Source organism: Cynoglossus semilaevis, chromosome 10 (genome assembly GCF_000523025.1).
Source record: "Cynoglossus semilaevis isolate Cse_v1.0 chromosome 10, Cse_v1.0, whole genome shotgun sequence".
In the NCBI taxonomy this organism is placed as follows: domain Eukaryota; kingdom Metazoa; phylum Chordata; class Actinopteri; order Pleuronectiformes; family Cynoglossidae; genus Cynoglossus; species Cynoglossus semilaevis.
The window spans coordinates 1,010,183-1,031,481 of NC_024316.1; the positions used below are offsets into that span (position 1 = coordinate 1,010,183).

The window sequence follows — 21,299 nt, forward strand, 5'->3', positions numbered from 1 at the left end:
TTCAGCAGGCTCCTGGGACATCAGGTTACTTTCTTTCAGTATGTCTCTGACCCCCTTTTCTGTCTTTCCCTCTCTTTGCCTCTTTTTCTATCTATCCTTCCATATCATGTTACACAACCCTCTGAGGGCTTTGATGTTGTTTTGAGCTCAGATGTCAAACACAAGTATGCTTTAAGTTTATGCTGGTGTTTGGGTGCGGCTTAGTGCTAGTCGATAATTGAACATTTTGCATGATCAGAACCGTTTTGTGTTTGTGTGTGTATGTGGGAGAGAGAGAGAGAGAGAGAGGGAGAGAGAGAGAGAGTTGTATTTGTTTTAAAAAAAAAGGTCTAAAAGACTTCGTACTTGAAACTACAAGTACGAAGTCAACATGTGTTGACTTAAATACATAAATGATTTATTTTGCCAAACCCTATCAGACAAACTCAACTCTGGTGTTATATTTTAATAAACAAAATATGTTTTCAACTATAGCAACTTTGTAGCAAAGTATTAATAACTAAATATTAGTTGAGCTTATTGCAACAATGTAATAACTACCATATCTGCTTTCTGTGCCACAGATCGAGACAGCGGGTCCTCGGTTTGCGACGTCTTCGACCTACGTCATTTCGTGCTTACGTCGACGTCAGCGATAAATCTATTCAGAAAGTCTTGTTCCATTATTAGCTTAAAACTATTTTACCCAGGAACTAGTTGGCGAGCAGAGCGGACAAATACGTCGTCACGAAGCGCTGTACTGTACGTGGAAGAAGGCAGTTTTGTTTACAATCGTTGGTTGTACGTTGTACGTCTTACATTGGGTTATACTACGCTTACTTTTAGGATATTGAACCTTTGCTTTCTTAGTGATCGCTGGAGAAAGTTCTGTTTTGGGGGACATCGACAGATATTACAGTACCCTGGGGGATGGATGAATAGATAGATAGACAGATGGATGGATGGATGATGGATGGATGGATGTATGGATGGATGGATAGATAGATGGATGGATGGATGTATAGATAGATAGATAGATGGATGGATAGATAGATGGATGGATAAATGGATGGATGGATGATGGATGGATAGATAGATAGATGGATGGATAGATAGATGGATGGATGGATGGATGTATGGATGGATGGATAGATAGATAGATGGATGGATAGATAGATGGATGGATGGATGGATGTATAGATAGATAGATGGATGGATAGATAGATGGATGGATAAATGGATGGATGGATGATGGATGGATGGATGGATGATGGATGGATAGATAGATAGATAGATAGATAGATAGATGGATGGATAGATAGATGGATGGATAAATGGATGGATGGATGATGGATGGATAGATAGATAGATGGATGGATGGATAGATGGATGGATGGATGTATGGATGGATGGATAGATAGATAGATGGATGGATGGATAGATAGATGGATGGATGGATAGATGGATGGATGGATGTATGGATGGATGGATAGATAGACAGAAAGATAATTCATGTACTAATTTTTTTTTTTCATTTGACATGAGATGGTAAAAATCTTCCAATGAACGAGTAACAGAGGAAAGGCATGTGACGTGTCCTAAATTTAGTTCTTATTTGTTTAACCAGTGTCCTTAGTTTTATTCTGAAATCTTTATTGAACTTGGAAACACTTTGTTCGTATTTCTTTGTCAATCATTTCTGATAACACGTAAAACAACAAATTCAGTCTTATTATTCATACATTTCAATCAATTTGGTGGCAGTTCTTAATCTTGGCCCCGTGTCTGACTGAGTTTGACACCACTGCCACAGAAGACTATGCATGTAGGCAAAAACAATAAACACAATCGTCCGCAAATGTTTGGTCACTCCGCTTTGAATGCTCTAGGCCCTCATGTAGCTTCACTGGTTGAGTTAGCACATGTTGTAATTCAATAAAGGCGGGTGGGGTCATGAGAAAGGTTCTGTCTATGGACCTGTCACTCTGATGACCCTCAACAGGGAGGGGAGGTGCAATGTTTTGTTTTTTTTTTTCAAATGAAACCCAATACTACGCCTTTAAGCTCTTCACTTATTCTCTGAAGTTTCTCCTAAATGGATCGGAGTCGGTTAAAAGGAATCGTGCTTCAATAGAAATATTGCGCTTATCAGTTCACCGATCAAGCGATAACCGTTATCCCCTTCGATAGCTCAGTTGGCAGAGCGGAGGACTGTAGTAGACATCCTATTCATCCTGGTTCAAATCTGTCTTGAAGGACTACTGCATAGCGTAGCTGTTAGCATGCGTGCCCCGGGAAGTAGAAGGCAGAGAGTCCTGGGTTCGATTCCCAGAGGAAGAACATGCTTGGTTGCTAATTCTTCTCCTGTAAGTCGCTTTGGATAAAAGGGTATGCTAAATGCAGAAAGTGCCGAATTATGTTATGTCGGTTGTTGTGTAGCCTACATAAGTATGATGTAGCATAAATCCACAGCTGTGATTAAAAGTCGTAGTTATGGGAAAGAAAGCCGGTTGTTAATGATAACAACACTGCCTCTAGATACACACAAGTAAACCATGGTGTTCAAAGGTCAGTGCTTGGTTCAATACATAACAAGTTCCCATCAGGTAATATTATTAGAAAGCATAAGATCAACCTCCATTGTTTTGCGAATACAGGGCCTCCTTTGTTTACGAAATCCTCGACCTATTAAGTCCCATATATATATATATATACATACATACATATATATATACATACATACATATATATATACATACATACATATATATATACATACATACATATATATATACATACATACATATATATATACATATATATATACATACATACATATATATATACATACATATATATATACATACATATATATATACATATATATATACATATATATATACATATATATGTATATATATATGTATGTATGTATATATATATGTATATATATATGTATGTATGTATATATATATGTATATATATATGTATATATATATGTATATATATATGTATGTATATATATATGTATGTATGTATATATATATGTATGTATATATATATGTATGTATATATATATGTATATATATATGTATGTATATATATATGTATGTATATATATATGTATATATATATGTATGTATATATATATGTATGTATGTATATATATATGTATGTATATATATATGTATATATATATACACATATATGTATATATATATACACATATATGTGTATATATATATACATATATATATACATACATACATATATATATACATACATATATATATACATACATATATATATACATACATATATATATACATATATATGTATATATATATACACATATATGTGTATATATATATACATATATGTGTATATATATATACATATATATGTATATATATATGTATGTATGTATATATATATGTATGTATGTATATATATATGTATATATATATACACATATATGTGTATATATATATACATATATGTGTATATATATATACATATATGTGTATATATATATACATATATGTGTATATATATATACATATATGTGTATATATATATACATATATATATACATACATATATATATACATATATATATACATACATATATATATACATACATATATATATACATACATACATATATATATACATATATATATACATATATATATACATATATATGTATATATATATACACATATATGTGTATATATATATACATATATGTGTATATATAATATATAAAATCACGGCACTTTCACTAACCCCATTTTTTTTTTTAAACCTAGGAACTAAATACTCCACAATAATTTACTTGCACACTTCCAGTAGATGAAATCATGAAAATGCCTTGGCTGAAATCGCTAAAACAAACCTTATAATGATGAGTAATACAACAATTCCATACTATTACCTTAAGAAAAAATAATTTATACGACTTTGATTACCTTCGTCATCCTTCGGCTGGGTTTGCGACCTATACTCAGGTGTGACTTTAAAAAAAAAAATTAAAATATATAAATATAATTTCACGTTTGATATTTTCACAGACAGCCGCTAGAGGGCACTCTAGGCTTGTGTACCAGTATCAGCAACTCCTGGACCACTAAAAATTGACATGCTCGTTATGTTCACACTGACAGCCGCTAGAGGGCACTGGTGCGACTTATACTCCAGAGCGACGAATACGGAAAATACTGTAGTTTTAATTACAGTCCTATTCTGAAGATTTACATCAGTATTATTCCATATTTACACGTTTTTTTTCCTTCCTCTACTTTATTTCTTGCATAAAGACATTTGTTTGAAATTTTGGAAATAGCTTTCACTCGGGTACAACGTTTTAAGTAAGATATGTCACACAAATCTATAATCTATTTCTTCGTTTAAGCTGGTGCACAGTACACTGTGAACAGTTTTTTGACTCCTTAAAACATTGCATTTTATTACTACCTCTGCCTTAGGACGTGTGCCCATGAAGTCGTCACCACTGGTCCTGCTATTCCTATTTGGCATCCAGGATGTATTGATAGGAGGTGGACTGGCCAAAGGTTCTGGGGCTGCCAACCACAAGACCGGACAGCAGATGGCAAATAATCAAAGCACAGCTCAGTCACAGCAATCCTCGGCGGACCGACTTTTTGAAAACCATCTCTCACAGAAGCATCAAAGGAGCAGTCACCACCGGAACAGGAAGAACCACCGTTCGACGTCACAAACCCATGACAGGAGTCTAGCCGCGAAGCACCCTGCATCTCTTGACCCTTCCATCGCAAAGGTGGATCACAAACTGTTTTTCAACCGACGTTACAAATCTTCACCTCGTGTTGTGTTCAGCGAAGTTCTACCAACGTACAATGCCCTCGAAGGTAAGGGCGACGACACTGAAGAGGTGAGGGGGCTGAGGATAAGACGTAGAGCAGGATTGCACACAATGCACCGAGGAGTGTATTCGGTGTGCGAAAGCATGAATACATGGGTAGGTAACATGACCCGAGCCACAGATATAGCTGGCAATGAGGTAACGGTGCTACCAAATGTTACAATCAACAACGTGGTCAAGAAACAGTTTTTTTTTGAGACCACCTGCCGATATACGAAGAGCGAGGGAAATTCGAAGGCAGGCTGGGTTGGTGCGGGCCTTCGCAAACCGGGCCGCAAACCAACCAACGCGGGCTGTCTTGGCATCGATAGTCGCCACTGGAACTCCTACTGCACTAACACACACATTTTTGTTAGTGCTCTGACCATCTTCAAAGAACGGACAGCCTGGCGTTTTATCCGCATCAACGCGGCTTGTGTGTGTGTCCTTAGTCGGAAGTCTTGGTCAGGACGACTGCCACACTGACTGACTACTACGCTACTAGCAACCACACACACTTTTCCTAACAGGTCACTGCACATTTGAATAGTATCGTCCTATAAACCACTAATTAACAGTTCAACAGCCTTATCTGTCTGACCTCTTGGCCCCTGACCCTACCTCAGTCCAAAGACAATCCAGTTTGTTTTAAGTTATAAAGCCAAGCAATACATATTTATAGTTTATGCAGTCAAACATATACATACACACACTTATATACATATACACACACATATATGTGTATATACAGTATATATAATCAAAGCAATATCTATTATGTTTTCTATTGTCAATGCTGTTATTTATTAAACAGTCAGGGTTTTTTTTTCACAGAAACATGGTATCTGTTTGTTTTTTTCACATGCTCACCATAACAAAAAGTGACGTTTGGGAGTGGCACTTTGGCCCAGAGGCAATGTCTCTGTCATTAGGGTGGAACCCCAGGGTTCACCTCCTGGGCAAGTTTGAATCCCGGTTAGGGCGGTTGGTACTCACCACCTGCAGGAAGGTTCAGGGGGGTTGGTGTGTGATTTGGGTGGCAACTGCTGCCCCCGCGACCTGGTAACGGATAAGTGGATGAAAATGGATGGATGGATGGACTTAATGGGATGCGATATTGATTGCTATATTGATCGATTTGTTTGCGAAATAAATACCATTGCAGATCTACAAAAATTAGCAAATGTCTTTATAATAAGGAATGCTATTGTGTTTTTATCTGTGTCAGAAAAACAGAAGCCTCTCTAACCACAGCTAAATTCTAAAAAAAAAAAGCTTCTTTTTTTAAAAAAACTTTCTAAAGCTGTGATAATCAACAGGTGGCGCACTGACCCATGACTGGATTCTAAAATACACCTCAAATAATAATGTTAGAGAAAAATGTGATTTTTATTTTATTTTATGTCCGGAAACCTTCCGGTAAGGTAACCTTGTGTAATTACAATATATGTATTTAATTAACAACAACAACAAGTACAACAACAACAATAATAATAATAATAATAACAATTATAAATAATAATAATAATAATGATAATAATAATAATAATAATGATAATAATAATAATAATGATAATAATAATAATGATAATAATAATAATAATGATAATAATAATAATGATAATAATAAACAATTGAAAAACTGTCACTTGTACATTTTACAGTTAAGCACGCGTGCAGTCCAAGTTGTGAAATGATTGTCAGTGTGTGCCAAACGCCCACAGCTTTGTGTTTCACTTTTACAGCCGCAAGGTTATCGAGCTCCAAGAATATCCCAAAAAAAATGACCAAAAATAAAACAAAATGAAAATGTATTTGACTTTTTACTCCATAATTCCATAACCTCTTCGTATCACTCTTCGTCATCACGCACTGCTGCAGCTGTCAGATTTGTTTCATTAATCCTGAACTTATCTTCCCACTGGTCTCTAGTTAATTATGAAATTGATTTTGGAGTTCTGTTGCTTCGGGCTTATACAGTTTTGTGTCCTTTCAGAATCAAAACGGAGTAAAAAAAAATCTCACTTCTTTTGAAATTCAACTTAAAAAAAAATAAAGTCGGAAGAAAAAGGAAACAATTCCCTTTTCCTAATTATAACATTTGTTAAAATTACTATACAGTAATACCTTGAGATATGAGCATAATCAGTTCCAGGACTCGAGGTGCTTGTAAATCAAATTATTTTTTCCCATAAGAAATAACAGAAAGAAAATTAATCTGTTCCAGCCCTCTAAAATCTCCCTTATTAGTGCTAATAACAATAGAAATAACATGTTTTAATTGCTATAGCGACATACACAGAAAAAAAAATCATGCTATACAAGGATCCCTGTGATATATAATAAAATGGGGTTTTTTATGTGGGTTTTCTTAACTTGGAGACAAACGATACAGTAGCGGCTAATGTTATGACTCTGTCGACAGATTCGTGCCCGCCACATGATATAAAAGGTTCACTTCTCGTTGTACTCACGGGCGCAACAACAAAGGAGGGTTTTTTTTTTATATATAAAGAATGTGAACTAGACGAAGCTTGGAGAGCGTAGTTCCCTAAAGGTGCATTACACTCTGGAAAATATTCTCCGCAACAATGGAATTCTACTGCATAGACTAGCTCAGCAGTCAGTAAACTGACAGGAGCTGTTAGCATGATTCACTGTTTTCAGTGTGGGACACACTACAGGGAATGACAATTGATTACCAACAGTTTAAATTCCTATTAATAAAACTCAACTATGATTTGATGGAGTCCTCACCACGTTAGCCAAAAGATCACGATAATATTAGATTATTCTACTAAACTGCCAATTTTTTTCATCCACATGGAGGAACAGTTTCTTTTTTAAATTTCAATAAAAAAAAAAATCACATCACGTCCCACTATTATCTAGCTCCATCTATCTCAGGGGTGTCAAACTCATTTTCACCAGGGGCCACATCAGCAATACAGTTTCCCTGAAAGGGACGGTTGTTAATGAAACACTATATAGATCAGGCGTCCACAGCCCCCGGTCCGCAAACCAGTACCAGTCCATAGGTCATTTGGTACCGGGCCACAGTGGGACACAATTTAAAAAAAATATACTTAATTTACTTAAACTCTGCTGCATGGACTTTACTAAATGCTTTTTAAGATCCCACGGGCCACACAAAACGGCTTGGCGGGCCGCATTTGGCCCCCGGGCCATGAGTTTGACATGTATGACTTATATGCTGTGTATAAATATATCACTCATATCTATCCCATATAATATAATATATTATATATGTATAGTAGCTCTTAGTGATAGTGGATGTATAAATCTGGTCGACATCTGCCGGAATTGCTTATATAGCTAACCGTTTATCCAAGTTATATATTTAATTACTCAACTATTTATACTGTTCATATATTTCAACTATTTATATACCTGTTCACATAACATCCTTAAAACTATACTAGTTCTTCTAAATTAGTACTGTGTAGTAATTGTTAACAATGGTTAACAATGGAATAAACTAGATATTTATTAGTATCTATTCCTATTTAAGAAAATATATTTTTACAAAACAAATACCTTGAAGTGTTTGTGTATTTTCTCAAAATTGGGGCAAAAGTGGGCAGGATGTAAAATGCACCCAGTTTCCGTAAAAAAAAACATAGCTATGTCCTTTTTCATGGTTCAAATTTAGAAAAAAAAATATACTAAAAATAAATACATAAAATAAATAAATACAAATACAGAGTTTGTAACAAAAACCTGAGAAGAAGTAACCAAAGCTACAAAATATAAGCTTGACCGACGTTTACAGTCTTCCATTACTACATGCAATTTCTGTAGGCAGGGCTGTCCTCAGAACTATCCACATGAACATTTAAAATAAAATAAAAATAAATGAATAAGATGCAGAGAACAGGGTGAAATGGAAAACAATTATTCGCTGTGGCAACCCCTGAAAGAAAGGGACAAGTCGAAAGAAAAAAAAAAAAGAAGAAAATCAATCAACCCAAATACCAGTAATACAAATGTCAAAATATTGCAAGTACCATTACCCCTGTCCTTTATTATTATTATTATTATTATTATATTCAATCATGGGGAAACATGCTCACTGATCAGACTTACATTTCAAAATTTCCTCTGTCAACAAATGGCTACTCACATTTCTGTTCCATTAACTCTCTCTTTTAACACCTCTGGCTGTTATGAATTAGATTCCCCAGTAGATGGCGGTGATAAACTATGTAATACATATATTTAAATATATATTTACATATATTTAATATATATATATATATTTAAATATATGTAACACATATATTTAAATCAAGCAAATTAAGATATTTTTTCTACTTACAAAAGTAGGATATGTTGATGACCCATAAAACAAATAACGTCTCTTTTCAAAACTATATTAGTCTATTGTTAGGGATGATGAAGTTGCGTGCCTCCCTTGCCATTACATTATTTCAACACAATGTAAAGTAAGTAGTTTAATTGCTCCAATTAAGGGACAAAGACAACTTGATCACACGGAGTCACTGCCCTCTTCTGGTTAGTGGTGACGTGACATGAATGGATCTGTTTATTTTACTTTATCACTATCTCCTGAGGGCCAAATAAAATGACTATGCAGAACACAGACTTTGAAAAAAAAAAATGAAACCAGAAAATATAAAATAAATGCGTGTAATTTGAAGATGCTTGCACAGTGTGTAAGAGCAGAGATCCCCCAAATGCAACCTTCTTCGAGCAATACAGTCTCGTATATAGTCTCAATGTATTGTCAGTGCATTCCTTAGTTTGAACAGTAAAAGCCATAGACCCAGAAATGGTTTGCGACTGCATTAAAGGCTGTTAGCTTAAGTGTTTTGCATACACTAAGTGGTTTGGCGCAGCACTTACTGAAGCAGTGGACAGGTCTCTAAATAATCAGAGCACCAGCGACCAGATGAAATATATTTGCTTGGTTTGTTGAACCTTTTAAAGGGAAGCTCGGTAGAAATGAGGTATGAAGTATTATTGTATAAGCTTGCCACCAGAAGCAGCAGAGAGTGAGTTTGTAATATCTCTGTCTGCCTGTAAGGCACACTTAACCAGGCCTAAAAAGAGAAAAAATGTTTTGTTTGAAAAGTAAGAACTGGAAAAAAAAAACATTTCTCAATAATTTAGTATTACCGAATTCACCTAATGAAAGATTAAAAGTCGTGATTGTCTTTCCAACTCAAGCAAGTTCTGAAAAACATTATCTCCATAAGCTATTTTGCAAACAAATTAAGTTTCCAAAGTTACCTGAACACAGAATCACGGTTGCTATTTCTTTGTGTTCCATGCTGCAAGTGTGTTTATAGCAACATGTCCACAAAATACCTAAATCATATATAATACCCCGACCTCTTTCTAATATGAGCAATATACCTCAGTTCTGTGCAATAGCCCATATTACTCAAGCCTGAAGTCAGAAGAAGGCGTGGGATAACTGTGGCAACGATTGAGAAACATGGCTGCCCACATATGATCAAGATTCTGATTGGTGCAATTAAGTGTTTTTCCTATTTATGTGCACCTATGGTCAATTAGCATATACCATCCTGGCAGGTATGGTAGGCCTCAGGGTATTATTCAAAACTGGTTTTTAAATATTTTAATGCACAGATGTCAAACATACGGCATTGTGGACCAAAACTAGCCTGCTAGAGCCCGCTTGGTAAATTTTGAAATTAAAAATTAAAAATACACAAACACTTTATTTCAGTATATTTTTCATTAAACATGGTAAATAAATTAACATCTAATATAATTTTTTGAATGAAAAAAAGAGAAAAACATGGACTTATTGTGATTTATATTTTTGAATGAAAACAAAACAGAAAAACATTGACTTATTGTGATTTATAGTTAATTATGTTATTAACTTTGTTATGTATTTTACTTGTCTGGTCCACTTAACATCTAATTAAGTTGTACGTGGCCCGTTAAGCAAAATGTGTGTGACACCCCTGGTTTACTCCAATAGAGACATAGTAACGTCACTCGGTTTCATTCAGATAAATGTATGTTTCTTGGTCATAAAAAACGACTTCACAAAGTAGTTTTCAAAAATAAATGAATAAAAACAGCACACAAATAAGTAAAAGCGAGTAGCAGCAGAGCTAGCTTAAATAATTAGGTGTCACACAAATGTTCTTGAAGTGTTGTTGAATGTGATATAATATAAAATAAACACTAGTACACATCTCCTGATGAGCAGAGCGTTCTGGAGAGAAAAGGCGAATAAAAACGGACTCTAAACAGTCAACTTCGACGAGCACGCGCCTACCTTGTTGTTAGACTCCGACACGCCTTACTTTTGCCCGACACAGTTATCGGCGCTTTCCCTTTAACGCGAGGCAGGTCTGGGAGCGCGCACGGGGCGCGGCGGGCGGGCGGATACAAGTCTCCTGTTTGCATTTTAATGTCAACGTTATCGCTCTTCTCAGTTGTGCCTAATAACGGTAATATGAAAGGATGGAACACCAGACACCTAGACCATGTCGGGATGAGACGACACTCTCGGGCAGATGTATTCTAGAGACACACCAGAGACACGAGGGAGTGGACTCGCGACCTCTTGATGCCTTTTTAGAGAGGACAGACGAATTTGGGGTGAATCCTTGCATGGCATTGCTTGACATTTTGCTCTCAGGCATGATGTTACACGGTTCGGTTTAGTGCAGAGGGTCCGGTGAAGTTCATGGTTTAGTTCGCCGTCATGACTGCTTCTCCGAAACAACTTGTTGTCATTGTATCCGTGCATGAACGTCTCCGCGCATGAACTTGCACTGCCGGCTTAGAAGAAGAAAACAAGGTCAATATTAGAAGTTTTGCTAAAGTGCTGTTTTTACTGAGTGGCTCGTGGACACCAGCTTTACAAGTTTTGCTGTTTTACTGAGTGGCTCGTGGACACCAGCTTTCATTTCTAAACCTATTACTGTTGTGGTTATAATGATAAGGCTGGACTTACTTTAAGTAAAAACCCAACCCTAAAAGACTTAAAAGTGACCGCATCCGGATGTACAGTATTAAAGGTAATATAATGATGTTTTCTTTTGAGACGTCTTCCTGAATTGTGGCGTTAGCACTAAGGTGATGCCTCAGCTCTTATCAGTAGACTTGTCATCTTTACCCCGAGGGTTGCGTTTAGAACTGACAGCACGTTTGTGCCCTTGTGGTCTTTTAACTTAAAGGCAAGCAAGTTTTTAATCTGTCTTAAGATAACATGGCGGACATATTGTGTATGTATTCTAGTCTTTTTGAATGAGTACTGAAGCATGACAGAAAATGAACCTCAAAATGAACAACAATATTATAAATAATAATAATAATATTACATGCATTGTAGCATATATAGTTTTAATAATTAGTTATACTTATAATAATATCTTAATTATTATAGTTATTGTTAAATAGTAACGCATAATAAAATATATAATTGCAATAAATAACGAGGGTATCCTGTGTGAGTATCCATTATCTATATGGGCAGGTTACATAAATTTGGCAATTTGATGGCACAGTTCCTGTTGTTGTCTGTTGCTGATGACCAAATATGGAAAAAATCTTTTATATTATTTTCAATACAACGATAAGATACGTCTCAAAATATTGTGTAAAATGCCTATCAAAATCAGGTTGATCATAATTTCCTCCATTTGCCCCACCCTCGTGCTGATAAAGGAGCCATGTGATGCGTGACTTGATGGAGAATCGCAGATTACGTCACAAACTGAAAGTGAAAAGTAATTTCAGCGATGATACAGTGCACTTACATAATCCGATTTGTTTGTTGTAACTGCATCTTGTAAGAGCCCATAAAGTGTTGCTGGCGCACGTATTGATCGCATACTTCGCTCAAATGAGAGAGTACTCATAACCCAATAACCCTAGACACGATGGAGCCAATAGGTTCAAGTGCTCCAGCAACGTCTGCCTGTAAGCCTCAGATGCCATCATTAGGGCAGGTTTATTTTTCAAACAGAAAATATAAAACAGTGTTGCTGGGAAGTTTCGATACTTCACATCTGTAAAGCTGGTAATATATCACTTTTATGTGTAAAGTATGGCTATAAATATAAAAGATTTAATCTTATTAATCACAGGCTGTGGATTAATCATAATTAATCATGATTGTAATAAGGCTTGATTAAATACAATAATACCAAGACACATCTGCATTCCTAAATAACTTATGACAAAAAACTTTTTTTCCTGTATATTGCTGGAACATAGAGATAAACGACAGCAGTGAGATGTACCATATTTTCCGGACTATTAGTAGCACTATTTTCGTTCTTTGGCTGGGTTTGCGACTTATATACTTTTTCCTGTATATTGGTGGAACATAGAGATAAATGACAGCAGTGAGATGTACCATACTTTCCGGACTATTAGTTGCACTATTTTCGTTCTTTGGCTGAGTTTGCGACTTATATATTAAAATATATAATTTCACATGTTCGTTATTTTCACACTGACAGCCACTAGAGGGCACTCTAGGCTTGTGAACCGGTATCTGCAAAGTCGGCTTTTTTCATCCTTTGGCTGGTGCAAATTATACTCCAGAGCGACTTATATTTCGGAAAATACGGTATATGCTAGTACCAGAACTATATGCTAGCTAACTAGAACTATAAAAACATTGTTGTCACAGAAATTCCTCTCCCTGTTTGCTTTTTTTCCCCTTACTGTAGCACCTCAGAAGTCAGTCCATCCACACCTAAACCACACATTTGGGACTTAAGTCATCTGCAAGCTGAAGGTTCGAACTGCTTCCAGAATGACCGTTGCGAACAGCGACCCTTCGGATGAAACAGCAGTTTTTCCTGGACAGCCTCAGGACCATTACGAATCACAGCCAGGTCACGACTGCTGTGAGAGAGTTGTGATCAACATATCAGGCTTGCGCTTTGAGACGCAACTTGAAACACTATCCCAGTTTCCAGAGACACTTCTAGGTAATCCAAAAAAACGGATGAGGTATTTTGATCCCTTGCGAAATGAATATTTTTTCGACCGCAACCGACCAAGTTTTGACGCCATTCTTTACTATTATCAGTCAGGAGGGAGGTTGCGCCGGCCAGTTAACGTGACCCTGGACATTTTTTCGGAGGAAATACGATTTTATGAACTGGGTGAAGAGGCAATGGAAATCTTCAGAGAGGATGAAGGGTTCATAAGGGAAGAGGAGCGCCCTCTGCCAGACAATGAATTTCAAAGACAGGTGTGGCTGCTGTTTGAGTACCCAGAGAGTTCAGGTCCCGCTCGCATTATTGCCATCATCTCTGTCATGGTGATTCTTATCTCTATTGTCAGTTTTTGTCTAGAGACGTTGCCAGTTCGAACTGAAAATCAGGACAAATATGCATCTCAGTCTATGTTTAACGCCACCTCAACCCATGACAGCAGTACACTTTTCACTGACCCCTTTTTCATTGTGGAGACCCTCTGTATTATCTGGTTCTCTTTCGAGTTCCTGGTCAGATTCTTCGCCTGCCCCAGTAAAACTGGATTTTTTGGCAACATCATGAACATCATTGACATTGTAGCAATCATCCCTTACTTTATCACCCTTGGAACCGAGCTGGCAGAGAAGCCGGAGGATGGTCAGGGAGGACAGGCTATGTCTTTAGCAATTCTACGTGTCATTCGTCTCGTCAGGGTTTTCCGTATATTTAAGCTTTCACGCCACTCCAAAGGTCTCCAAATCTTGGGACAAACCCTGAAGGCCAGCATGCGTGAGCTTGGACTCCTTATCTTCTTCCTGTTTATTGGTGTAATCCTCTTCTCCAGTGCCGTCTTTTTTGCTGAGGCAGACGAACCACAGTCCCAGTTTAACAACATCCCCGAGGCTTTTTGGTGGGCCGTGGTTTCAATGACCACTGTAGGTTACGGAGACATGGTCCCAGTGACCATCGGGGGGAAAATTGTCGGCTCTCTCTGCGCAATTGCAGGTGTGCTAACCATTGCTTTACCAGTGCCTGTAATTGTGTCCAACTTTAACTATTTTTACCACAGAGAGACTGAGGGTGAAGAACAGGCGCAGTATCTGAATAGTCCAGTCGTTCCTAAAGTTAGCTCAGATGACGACCTCAAGAAGAGTGGCAGGGACGGTAGTAGATCCACACTCAGCAAATCGGACTATGTTGAGATCCAGGAGGTGGTGAACCATAGCACTGATGACTTCAGAGCAGAGAGTATTAAAAGTGTAAATTTTAGCCTTGGCAACACCAACTACATAAATATTGCAAAGATACGTACAGATGTATAAAGTGAACTCGTGTTTGTGGTTAGCGCTAATAGTAATATCTTCTCTCAGAAAAGGGAAGTGTAAGACCTAATAGCTTATAAACGTATCAAAACATATCTCAGAAGTACCCTGTGTAATATTAAGTGTATGTAGTGTTACCAAAAATAAGTCACGTATAGAGAGACCATATTTTTTCTACTCTACTCTATCTGCTCAAGCTGCCACTGAGTTAGAAACAAGGACAATCATAATTTATGATTTAATTTGAATTCATGATTTAATGAAAAAAAAAAAAATCTGGCCACATTAACAGCATTTACAGGGACCATAAATCAGCTGCTGTAACTGCCAAGATCCAGAATCATTGAAAGATAGAATCGACAATCAGTGCTGTCCTGTGGAAAACGCTAAACTCCTCCACAGACAGATGTTTCACTAATAGATTTGAAGGCACAAGGCACCTCCTCTTTTCATTGAATTCTAGATTTTATCGTATACATCACCTTTACCAAAAGTGTGAATTTGTGTCTGTTGATATCTTACGTTCAGTAGTTTAAAACGAACCAAATCAACCAAACTTAATTTGCACTCCCGTCTGACATTTGTTTATTCTTAAAACACTTAAAAGCACAGTATTGTACTGTATATCGAGAAAGTGTGGATTTCTCAACTTGTTTGACTGTAATCATCAACACTGCCTACCTACTGATACAGTTGCCCCGCGGTCAGTGCTGTTCCTCTCCACTTTTATTGGCATGCCATTATCTTAGAAGTTGATCTGCTGTAGTTATTCTAATGTGCTAAGAAACGAAAAATGAAGCGGACCAAAGAAGTGGTCCACCTCCAACGTGTGACTGGTACTGTGACTGAGCAGGACAGTCATGATGACTAAGCTTGCAAGCCTGTGTGTTGTTTCCTTCTCCAACTGTGTTACATATTTTCTTTTGCCTAAATGAATAACGTAGCCAAACATGACGCATTACATATACATATTTATGTACATATGTATATTGTGGATGATATAAATACTGTTTTGTGATATAACTGCTGTGCACAAGCCGTACACTTTCAGTGAATACAGATTATTCCAAAGCATTCCCTCCTCCATGACTGAAATATATATCAGTGATCATCGGGAACTAGTTGATGTCAACTTGACTTTTACTACATCAGTCTTGACCTAAAAAAATACGCTCAAACAGCAAGTCAAACAGCCCCTAGTAGTTACATGGTATGGTAACATAATAAATATACGTATATACTTCAAGTTTCTCATAATCAGACAATCCAGGTATAGTTAAACCTTGACATGTTTCAATGGCGAGCTCCAGTCTTCCTCAGTATCACTTGACGCTGCTGTGATGTGTCATTATCAGCTGTTTATACAAAGGCATTCATTGAAGTACAAATTCTGCCAATAAATTAACCTACCACTGTGTTCTTGACTATTTGTTGTGTTTTTTATTCTTTCTACACAGATAGATAGATAAATGTGATGCTGTTTTTTTTTTTTTAATAATCATTATCTCTTTCATAAATGTATAGACATTGTGGCTATGAAGCCATTCAATTTTTAAATTCTCTAATAAGTGTAATGTCATCAGTTCAACACCAGGGGACTCAATAATCCTATGAAACAATAAAATCTCATGGTGTCTGTGGCTCATTTTTAAGCCTTACATCTAATTGATGGTAAGTATTGAGACAAACTGTAGGCTAGTTTGACTCATACACATCATAACCAAATAAAAAGCATACTCATATGCTATTTTCGCAGAACAACATTATCTCTATGTATGTCCTCAAAAATGTTAGTGTCATTATTTTGAGGACAAATTATGTTGTTCTTCAAAATAAATTCCACTACCCGGACCATTCACTTCTTCCTGCTACTTTGTCCAGCACATCAAGGGGATTCCCGAGGCAATCCCAGGCTAGCTAAGAAGCATACTCCCTTCAAGGTGATAGGTGTTTTTCCCTGGGTCTCCACCTAGTGGGACATGTTGGGATGATCTCACCATAGAGGCGCCCCCGCAGGCATCCTGGCTGGATGCCTAAGGCTACCTCATCTGGCTTCTTTCGATGTGACCTACTCTGACCTCCGCCTGGATGACCCAACTTTTTTGGTAAGCAGGAAAATTCACAGAGATACTATTAGTTCTTAGGACTTTAGCATCTTCAGGGATGGGGACTTGAGTCATTGTAACACCACCACCAACAACGAATTATTATAAACTAAACAATATTTTTTTCAACTTGAAATTTCATGACTTTTCCTAGATTGACCCCAAAGTGAATTGTTGCCTATATTCATATTTCCATGCAAGCTGTAAAAAAAGGTACAAACATTGTCTTCGGGTCAAAATGACTCGACAGTCCAATTGAGTTGAAATCACAGCCACAGAGTTAGTTACAGACCACAAAATGTGAGAATGTTTTAGTTCTATCTCAGATCAATCTGTAGCAGACGTAAACAAGCCTGTGACCTTGATCTGACCCAAACGTAACAATATTGTCCCTCTGTCTGCCTACTTAAGGCTGCATTCAAAACTCCTTTTCGCACATTTCTATTCTTTCCTAAGCTATAGAAATACTATACAAATACTGCTTACCAACTATACAGTAAACAGTAATTCAATTGACAGTGTCATAGCAACGCGTGGTGTCTTGAATAAATGCAGTCTTTCTGCCAGGTGAGGAGGGAAAACTCAGGTATTCACACAATTTGTGGCGAATGACAAGTTGTTTCTTCAAGCAAAATAAGAGTTGGTGTTTAAAATTCAATTGAGCTGCTTACATTGGGGGTTTAGTGAAATATGAGGACAACAGGAGGGTTAAGGAGGAGGAAAATGGCGTGTCAATGTCAAGACATTTGATAAAGCTACAATGAAAACTCAATTATTATTTTTTCATTAGTATTATTATTTCTATTATTCTATTAGTATCTTTTTAAACACGAGAGGCATGAGACACGAGGCAACAAGAGGCATATTTAGAAACGCTGACTTGAAACCCCTCCGCTCTGTTAAAAAGATCACTTGAGACAAAAAAGTTATTTCATAATAATATTGTCCTCTGTAAAAAACAAAAACAAAACAAAACATGAAATGAACTAATCTACACATTTTGCTTGGATAACAATTATATATAGGCTCATATAGTATGAGCAGGTAAACAGAACAGGATAATATTGACGCTCTGCTGCATTATGTCACAGTCCAGAACCCGGATGTGTAAATAAAAGTGAAAAGGGGCTTTAGACCGCTTAAACAAGTGTTCGGAAACAGCAGAGGTAGTGTAGCGCTATTAATTTAAACAGATATAACTTCCAATAATTAAAAAAAACAAAAAAAAAACAAACTTCAGCCAACCCACCCCCCCTTTTAAAACTGTAAACGTGTGTTTAGGTCATCGCCGTGGAGGCTGAACAGTTTAAATGTCGCTTAAGGATGTGCTGACTCCCCCAAAATGACGGCGAGTTTGTCGTATTGACCAGCAATTCAGTGTTTACGTCTCTCTGCCGAGGATGAACGTCTTCCTGATGTTGAAGCCCAGCGGTCACAGTGAGAAGTATGGGGTTGTGGCAGAGGCAGAGGCAGAGGCAGAGAGAAACTGACACGTGGATCTTTTACATCCCATCAGGCATCAGGAAACACAAGCAACTGCCACAGATAACTCATTTACGCCACGCACATACTCATACCTGACTCGGTTATGGAGTGATACGGAGGGGAAACTCGCATAGAACGTATTTGACATACTTCAAGTATATCTTTTTTTTGCTTTTGGACAGTAAAAGACGAACTCCGGGACTCAAGGAAGAGACAAAACGCGAAAACATCGCAAGAAGGGGAGCGGCCTTTACGTTGAATGGCAGTATTTCAAAAATATGACAAGAACCACGGTCCAGAGTTGGTCTGTAACAAGGAGAACAGTCCGCATGACAATGTCGGAGCTGACGGATGTCACAAGAAGGGGCACGAACAAAACAAAAACTGGTCCAGGTAGTTTGTTTGTAAACCCTCGCGATGTTTTGAATAATGTTGTTATCTAAATCTACGAAACTAATTCGTAGAACCTAATTGTTCCTTTCGAAGGCTGCATGAGTTTTTTAAGCTGTTTTTTTTTTTTCATCTAGAATTTAGAATTTTAGAATTTTTTTGTACTCTTCAGCCTAAGGGGCTTCTCGTAGCAGAGCTTTACTAAATGCTAATGAAAAAGGCTAATTTATCCTACAGCTATAATGTAAAGTATAATTTATGGTTCCATACTGTTTTTACTAACTGTGTGGTTCTGGAGTTCTATGTAACAAGAATAGCTTTTTTAAATGCCATATTAAAAAAAAAAAAAATCTCCCGCTGCATAGTCTATGACGTGGAACACACTAAATGACGTTGTCACAACAGTGAGAGCCTGCCGCGGTCAAACTCCTTACGGACAAACGCAGCAAAAAATCCCATACATCATTTGCTTCTATTTTATATTTTTCTCTCTCCACCACTGTTTGAACTTTGCAAAGCTGACGTCATGTTCAGTGGAAGACTTGAGACTCAAAATTGTAACGGTAGAGTAGTCGAGAAAGCTGTTTCTGACCTACTACTGAATCAGCTTTCGTGGGCAAGTGTGACTGAAAATACATGGAATTTGACTATGTTCCCTTGTTTATTCTCATTGTGCTTTCGTTGACAGTAGAAAATAGAAGAGCAAGTGGAAGAATTATGGATACAAACACCAATACTACTAAATGCAATTCATAAAACTATTTGACTTGTTACTCTACGTACATTTAGATCTTAACACCTTCTCACTAACACTGGAGATGACTTTATCACCAAGTCACACAGCTTCTTAGCTTCACTCAAGGACTGAAATTGAGTCGAGTATTATTTACTTTTTTGGGGGTAAAAAAAAGTCAGATTGAACTTGAGCAAAAACATTTGCAAAAGAAAATTTTCAATTCAAAACTTAGAGTTCGATATGTTTCTCGGACTTTAGAAATCCGAATCCAGAATCAAATAATAAATATTTTTCTTATAACACTTATGTTTTTATACATTACATATCACATTTTGTTTACTGTTTGACTCCTGGGTGTCCCTAGAACAAAGTTGTCTACCCATGAGGGAATTGTAGTCCTATTTAGAAATGGACATCTTGCTTGTTTGACCAGAATTAAATAATTATCCTCTGTCTTTCCGCATAGGCCAATCGGGAGAATATGGACATTGGTTCTACTGCTTGGGACATGCCTTCTGTACTGTACCCGAGTGGCAATGCCCATCTGTGCTGTCAGCATGGCCAAGCAGTTTTCCTGGACGAAGACAGAATCGGGCATGGTGCTAGGCAGTTTTTTCTGGGGCTACTGCTTCACCCAAGTGTTGGGAGGTTATGTCAGTGACAGGTAAGGCACATGATAGACAACACAGAGTAATGTTTCATGCTATTGTCAAATGGAAGTGTCCTATAACAGAGGTTTTGTAAAAAACAACACTGATAGTTTAGGATATATAATGTATAAAGAAAACACGCTTTTTGACCCCAATCGTCTAACACACTGTACTGTTGTACACAGATCAATTGTGTTTAAGGAAATGTACCTATCCACACATGAAAAGAGTGAAAAATTAAAGATAAAAAATTTTGAAATTAGGGATATAAACATTAAAGAAAATTGAAAATTTGCCAGTTGCGCAAAAGATTAAAGGGTCATCAAAAAAAATGATACACAAAATAATCAAATAAATATATTACAAAGGAATACAAATCGGGATGTCTCAATGTTAACTTTTTGCTGACATTGGATATGCCAATATTGTCCAACTTAATATCTGATTCCAAAATCTACTGATACCGATATATGCAGCCGCTTTCCCCCAAAACTATTTTTAGGTCACATCACATACAGTATCTCTTGTCGCAGAATTAACACATTACCTCCTTTTATTGTGATGCGCCACTAGAGGCATTCCAAATGGCATGTTTGCAAAAAAAGAGGGTGCAGGAAATGGAATAATGTAATTAGGTGTAAGAAGTAATGTGTGACAAAGTTCTGTATGGTACGCTGATATACCTCTCCGTTCCTTAGCTAAGAATTGTTTTAACTTGGTGTTGGTATGTTTTCTTTGGAAGTCTATGCAAATCCTCGCTGTCAAGGTTGGTATTGGCTGG

At 36.9% G+C, this 21,299-nt stretch overlaps 3 protein-coding genes across 4 annotated transcripts in view; all 3 read left to right on the forward strand.

Annotated features, from left to right (window-relative positions):
• The first annotated feature begins 3,822 nt into the window (after positions 1 to 3,822).
• Positions 3,823 to 5,846, forward strand: LOC103384424 (nerve growth factor-like). Its single transcript, XM_008317931.3, has 2 exons — positions 3,823 to 4,386; positions 4,419 to 5,846. Exon 2 carries the CDS (start codon positions 4,478 to 4,480, stop codon positions 5,348 to 5,350), a length of 873 nt encoding a protein of 290 aa, XP_008316153.1. The 5' UTR covers positions 3,823 to 4,386; positions 4,419 to 4,477; the 3' UTR covers positions 5,351 to 5,846.
• A 5,259-nt stretch (positions 5,847 to 11,105) lies between these two features.
• Positions 11,106 to 16,569, forward strand: LOC103384425 (potassium voltage-gated channel subfamily A member 2-like). 2 transcript variants are annotated; one of them, XM_025059696.1, is made up of 2 exons: positions 11,106 to 11,693; positions 13,576 to 16,569. In XM_025059696.1, the coding sequence occupies exon 2, from the start codon at positions 13,662 to 13,664 to the stop codon at positions 15,150 to 15,152; it is 1,491 nt and encodes a 496-aa protein (XP_024915464.1). In that variant the 5' UTR covers positions 11,106 to 11,693; positions 13,576 to 13,661; the 3' UTR covers positions 15,153 to 16,569. The 2 variants fall into 2 exon arrangements, with proteins under 2 accessions (XP_024915464.1, XP_008316154.1); XM_008317932.3 differs by having other exon boundaries at positions 11,106 to 11,491.
• A 1,935-nt stretch (positions 16,570 to 18,504) lies between these two features.
• Positions 18,505 to 21,299, forward strand: part of LOC103384430 (solute carrier family 17 member 9-like) — a 10,771-nt gene continuing 7,976 nt past the window's right edge. The window contains exons 1-2 of the mRNA XM_008317935.3: positions 18,505 to 19,135; positions 20,335 to 20,532. Coding sequence (XP_008316157.1) covers positions 19,002 to 19,135; positions 20,335 to 20,532 — 332 coding nt within the window. The 5' untranslated portion in view covers positions 18,505 to 19,001. The remainder of the gene's footprint in view (positions 19,136 to 20,334; positions 20,533 to 21,299) is intronic.